Source organism: Pan paniscus, chromosome 13 (genome assembly GCF_029289425.2).
Source record: "Pan paniscus chromosome 13, NHGRI_mPanPan1-v2.0_pri, whole genome shotgun sequence".
Taxonomy (NCBI): domain Eukaryota; kingdom Metazoa; phylum Chordata; class Mammalia; order Primates; family Hominidae; genus Pan; species Pan paniscus.
The window spans coordinates 104,235,743-104,242,329 of NC_073262.2; the positions used below are offsets into that span (position 1 = coordinate 104,235,743).

The following is a 6,587-nucleotide window of genomic DNA, read 5'->3' on the forward strand; positions in this document are numbered from 1 at the left end:
AACTTCTACAGACTTAAACATCCCTGTCTGACAGCTTTGAAGAGAGTAGTGCTTCTCCTAGCACGGAGTTTGAGATCTGAGAATGGACAGACTGCCTCCTCAAGTGGGTCTCTGACCCCCGAGTAGCCTAACTGGGAGACACCTCCCAGTAGGGGCCAACTGACACCTCATACAACCGGGTGCCCCTCTGAGACAAAGCTTCCAGGAGAAGGATCAGACAGCAACATTTGCTGTTCTGCAATATTTGCTGTTCTGCAGCCTCCACTGGTGATACCCAGGCAAACAGGGTCGGAGTGGACTTCCAGCAAACTCCAACAGACCTGCAGCTGACGGTCCTGACTGTTAGAAGGAAAACTAACAAACAGAAAGGACATCCACACCAAAATCTCATCTGTACATCACCATCATCAAAGACCAAAGGTAGATAAAACCACAAAGATGGGGAGAAACCACAGCAGAAAAGCTGAAAATTCTAAAAATCAGAGTGCCTCTTCTCCTACAAAGGAACACAGCTCCTAGCCAGCAAGGGAACAAAGCTGGACAGAGAATGAATTTGACGAGTTGAGAGAAGAAGGCTTCAGATTATCAGTAATAACAAACTTCTCCGAGCTAAAGGAGGATGTTCAAACCCATCGTAAAGAAGCTAAAAACCTTGAAAAAAGATTAGATGAATGGCTAACTAGAATAAACACTGTAGAGAAGTCCTTAAATGACCTGATGGAGCTGAAAACCATGGCACGAGAACTATGTGACGCATGCACAAGCTTCAGTAGCCGATTTGATCAAGTGGAAGAAAGGGTATCAGTGATTGAAGATCAAATGAATGAAATGAAGTGAGAAGAGAAGTTGATAGAAAAAAGAATAAAAAGAAATGAACAAAGCCTCCAAGAAATATGGGACTATGTGAAAAGACCAAATCTACCTCTGATTGGTGTACCTGAAAGTGACAGAGAAAATGGAATCGAGTTGGAAAACACTCTTCAGGATATTATCCAGGAGAACTTCCCCAACCTAGCGAGGCAGGCCAACATTCAAATTCAGGAAATACAGAGAATGCCACAAAGATACTCCTCGAGAAGAGGAACTCCAAGATACATAATTGTCAGATTCACCAAAGTTGAAATGTAGGAAAAAATGTTAAGGACAGCCAGAGAGAAAGGTCGGGTTACCCACAAAGGGAAGCCCATCAGACTAACAGCAGATCTCTTGGCAGAAACTCTACAAGCCAGAAGAGAGTGGGGGCCAATATTCAACATTCTTAAAGAAAAGAATTTTCAAGCCAGAATTTCATATCCAGCCAAACTAAATTTCATAAGTGAAGGAGAAATAAAATCCTTTACAGACAAACAAATGCTGACAGATTTTGTCACCACCAGGCCTGCATTAGAAGAGCTCCTGAATGAAGCACTAAACGTGGAAAGGAACAACCGGTACCAGTCACTGCAAAAACATGTCAAATTGTAAAGACCATTGATGCTAGGAAGAAACTACATCAACTAACCAGCAAAATAACCAGCTAACATCAGAATGACAGGATCAAATTCACACATAACAATATTAACCTTAAATGTAAATGGGCTAAATGGTCCAATTAAAAGACACAGACTGGCAAATTGGATAAAGAGTCAAGACCCATCAGTGTGCTGTATTTAGGAGACCTATCTCACGTACAGAGATACACACAGGCTCAAAATAAAGGGATAGAGGAGGATCTACCAAGCCAATGGAAAACAAGAAAAAGCAGGGGTTGCAATCCTAGTCTCTGATAAAACAGACTTCAAACCAACAAAGATCAAAAGAGACAAAGAAGGCCATTACATAATGGTAAAGGGATCAATTCAACAAGAAGAGCTATCCTAAATATGTATGCACCCAATATAGGAGCACCCAAATTCATAAAGCAAGTCCTTAGAGACCTACAAAGAGACTTAGACTCCCACACAATAGTAATGGGAGCCTTTAACACCCCACTGTCAACATTAGACAGATCAATGAGACAGAAAGTTAACAAGGATATCCAGGAATTGAACTCAGCTCTGCACCAAGCAGACCTAATAGACATCTACAGAACTCTCCACCCCAAATCAACAGAATATACGTTCTTCTCAGCACCACATCACACTTATTCCAAAATTGACCACATAGTTGGAAGTAAAGCACTCCTCAGCAAATGTAAAAGAACAGAAATTATAATAGACTGTCTCTCAGACCACAGCGTAATCAAACTACAACTCAGGATTAAGAAACTCTCTCAAAACTGCTCAACTACATGGAAACTGAACAACCTCTTCCTGAATGACTACTGGGTACATAACGAAATGAAGGCAGAAATAAAGATGTTCTTTGAAACCAATGAGAGCAAAGACACAACATACCAGAATCTCTGGGACACATTTAAAGCAGCGTGTAGAGGGAAATTTATAGCACTAAATGCCCACAAGAGAAAGCAGGAAAGAACTAAAATTGACACCCTAACATCATAATTAAAAGAACTAGAGAAGCAAGAGCAAATGCTTTCAAAAGCTAGCAGAAGGCAAGAAATAACTAAGATCAGAGCAGAACGGAAGGAGATAGAGACACAAAAAAACCTTCAAAAAATCAATGAATCCAGGAGCTGGTTTTCTGAAAAGATCAACAAAATTGATAGATCACTAGCAAGACTAAGAAAGAAGAAAAGAGAGAAGAATCAAATAGACACAATAAAAAATGATAAAGGGGATATCACCACCAATCCCACAGAAATACAAACTACCATCAGAGAATACTACAAACACCTCTATGCAAATAAAGTAGAAAATCTAGAAGAAATGGATAAATTCCTGGACACATACACCCTCCCAAGACTAAACCAGGAAGAAGTTGAATCCCTGAATAGACCAATAACAGGTTCTGAAATTGAGGCAATAATTACTAGCCTACCAACCAAAAAAACTCCAGGACCAGACGGATTCACAGCAAAATTCTACCAGAGGTACAAAGAGGAGGTGGTACCATTCCTTCTGAAACTATTCCAATCAATAGAAAAAGAGGGAATCATCCCAAATTTATTTTATGAGGCCAACATCATTCTGATACCAAAGCCTGGCAGAGACACAACAAAAACAGAGAATTTTAGACCAATATCCCTGATGAACATCGATGCAAAAATCCTCAATAAAACACTGGCAAACTGAATCCAGCAGCACATCAAAAAGCTTATCCACCATGATCAAGTGGGCTTCATCCCTGGGATGCAAGGCTGGTTCAACATATGCAAATCAATAAACGTAATCCAGCATATAAACAGAACCAAAGACAAAAACCACATGATTATCTCAATAGACGCAGAAAAGGCCTTTGACAAAATTCAACAGTCCTTCATGCTAAAAACTCTCAATAAACTACGTATTGATGGGACGTATCTCAAAATAATAAGAGCTATTTATGACAAACCCATAGCCAATATCATACTGAATGGGCAAAAACTGGAAGCATTCCCTTTGAAAACTGGCACAAGACAGGGATGCCCTCTCTCACCACTCCTATTCAACATGGTGTTGGAATTTCTGGCCAGGGCAGTCAGGCAAGGGAAAGAAATAAAGGGTATTCAATTAGGAAAAGAGGAAGTCAAATTGTCCCTGTTTGCAGATGACATGTTTGTATATTCAGAAAACCCCATCGCCTCAGCGCAAAATCTCCTTAAGCTGATAAGCAACTTCAGCAAAGTCTTAGGATACAAAATCAATGTGCAAAAATCACAAGCATTCCTATACACCAATAACAGACAAGCAGAGAGCCAAATCATGAGGGAACTCCCATTCACAATTGCTTCAAAGAGAATAAAATACCTAGGAATCCAACTTACAAGGGATGTGAAGGATCTCTTCAAGCAGAACTACAAACCACTGCTCAATGAAATAAAAGAGGACACAAACAAATGGAAAAACATTCCATGCTCATGGATAGGAAGACTCAATATTGTGAAAATGACCATACTGCCCAAGGTAATTTATAGATTCAATGCCGTCCCCATCAAGCTACCAATGACTTTCTTCACAGAATTGGAAAAAATACTTTAAAGTTCATATGGAACCAAAAAAGAGCCCGCATTGCCAAGACAATCCTAAGCCAAAAGAACAAAGCTGGAGGCATCATGCTTCCTGACTTCGAACTATACTACAAGGCTACAGTAACCAAAACATCATGGTACTGGTAACAAAATAGAGATATAGACCAATGGAACAGAATAGAGCCCCCGGAAATAATATCACACATCTACAACCATCTGATCTTTGACAAACCTGACATAAACAAGAAATGGGGAAAGGATTCTCTATTTAATAAATGGTGTTGGGAAAACTGGCTCGCCATACGTAGAAAGCTGAAACTGGATCCCTTCCTTACACCTTATACAAAAATTAATTCAAGATGGATTAAAGACTTAAATGTTAGACCTAAAACCATAAAAACCCTAGAAGAAAACCTAGCCAATACCATTCAGGATATAGGCATGGCCAAGGACTTCATGACTAAAACACCAAAAGCGATGGCAACCAAAGCCAAAATCGACAAATGGGATCTAGTTAAACTAAAGAGCTTCTGCACAGCAAAAGAAACTAGCATCAGAGTGAACAGGCAGCCTACAGAATGGGAGAAAATTTTTGCAATCTATCCATCTGACAAAGGGCTAATATCCAGAATCTACAAAGAACTGAAACAAATTTACAAGAAAAAAACAAAAAACCCCATCAAAAAGTGGGCAAAGTATATGAACAGACACTTCTCAAAAGAAGACATTTATGCAGCCAACAGACACATGAAAAAATGCTCATCATCACTGGCCATCAGAGAAATGCAAATCAAAACCACAATGAGATACCATCTCACACCAGTTAGAATGACGATCATTAAAAAGTCAGGAAACAACAGGTGCTGGAGAGGATGTGGAGAAATAGGAACGCTTTTACACTGTTGGTGGGAGTGTAAACTAGTTCAACCATTGTGGAAGACAGTGTGGCGATTCCTCAAGGGTCTAGAACTAGAAATACCATTTGACCCAGCCATCCCATTACTGGGCATATACCCAAAGGATTATAAATCATGCTGCTATAAAGTCACGTGCACACATATGTTTATTATGGCACTATTCACAATGGCAAAGACTAGGAACCAACCCAAATGTCCATCAATGACAGACTGGATTAAGAAAATGTGGCACATATACACCATGGAATATTATGCAGCCATATAAAAAGGATGAGTTCATGTCCGTTGTGGGGTCATGGATGAAGCTGGAAACCATCATTCTCAGCAAACTATCGCAAGGACAGAAAACCAAACACTGCATGTTCTCACTCATAGGTGGGAATTGAACAATGAGAATACTTGGACACAGGGTGGGGAACATCACACACCACGGCCTGTCGTGGGTTGGGGGGAGGGAGGAGGGATAGCATTAGGAGATATACCTAATGTAAATGACGAGTTAATGGGTGCAGCACACCAACATGGCACATGTATACATATGTAACAAACCTGCACGTTGTGCACATGTACCCTAGAACTTAAAGTATAATAAAAAATAAAAATAAAAAATAAAAAAAAGGAATTGCTATAAAAGAAAAAAAAAAGGATTAAAGGGTTCAATGTGTGCCAATTGAAGGGAGATGCAATTGGCACACATTGAACCCTTTAATCCTTTCACCACCCTCCAGGTGCCCTGCTGGCCCCGGTCCTCCAGGTGCCGGCCAGGCCCCCACTCACTCACGTTCAGCAGCCGGTGCCCGGTGCCCTCCTGGTTCTTGTTCTTAGGCAGGGCCGTCGTGCCCTGGTTCAGGGCGTAAGGGACCGAAGAAGCCTCCGACCCTTTAATGTGCATGATATCCGGGCTGCTGTAGGGATTCCTCTGCAATAGCGGGGTGGGGGATAGGACTTGGACCTGCCCGCTGCGGTTATCAAGTGTGCTGAAAGGCCTATTTGTCTCTTGGGGTGGCTCCATCTCTCCATCTTCTGCGGCCTGTCTGCGCCCAACCGACGGCCCGCTACTGCGCAGGCGCGGCCCTCCCGCAGCCTTTCTCACATTTTCCCAGCGCGTGCGTGCCGCCTAGTGACCCACTCAGGCCGGGCCCATGCTGGGAGTGGCTGGAGGCCAGCTTTGGAGGCATGCGTGCTTAGCGAGCCTGGAGGGTCTGCTGCAAGCACTTGCCAGGCCATTTCAGTCTCCTTTAGAAGGAAGTCAGAGCACGCTGGTGGAGAGCAAGACCCCTCATGGGGCCCAACCACTTTAGTTCACTGTCTTGTCCGCCCTGTAGCCCTCACGAGTCCTTTTCTCCCTGCACCATTTCTTTCTAGAAGATTTACAATGTCAGTCATTACTTCCTCTACACTGTCCCGTGAGCTCCAGATGTTAAATATCCAACAGTCTACTTTGACATCTTTACCCAATTGTTCCACAGACACATAACACATTAATATTCATCTTCCCTCTTAAACCTCTAGTAGGTTCCAAACTCATTTGGTGCAGCAATGTCATATCCACAAAATCTTAAACATTCAGACACATTTTAAAATTCTGACCCTAAATATCTGAATCTTACTTACCTTTTCCT

The 6,587-nt window shown here is 41.8% G+C and overlaps 1 protein-coding gene across 7 annotated transcripts in view; it reads right to left on the bottom strand.

The window, feature by feature from the left end:
* C2CD6 (C2 calcium dependent domain containing 6) overlaps window positions 1-6,415 on the bottom strand; it is a 137,867-nt gene extending 131,452 nt beyond the window's left edge. For all 7 annotated transcript variants that reach the window (XM_055108962.1, XM_034954805.2, XM_003820750.3 and 4 more), the window contains exon 1: window positions 5,747-6,415. In XM_055108962.1, the coding sequence (XP_054964937.1) occupies window positions 5,747-5,977 (231 nt within the window). In that variant the 5' untranslated portion in view covers window positions 5,978-6,415. The remainder of the gene's footprint in view (window positions 1-5,746) is intronic.
* Between the last annotated feature and the right edge of the window lie 172 nt (window positions 6,416-6,587).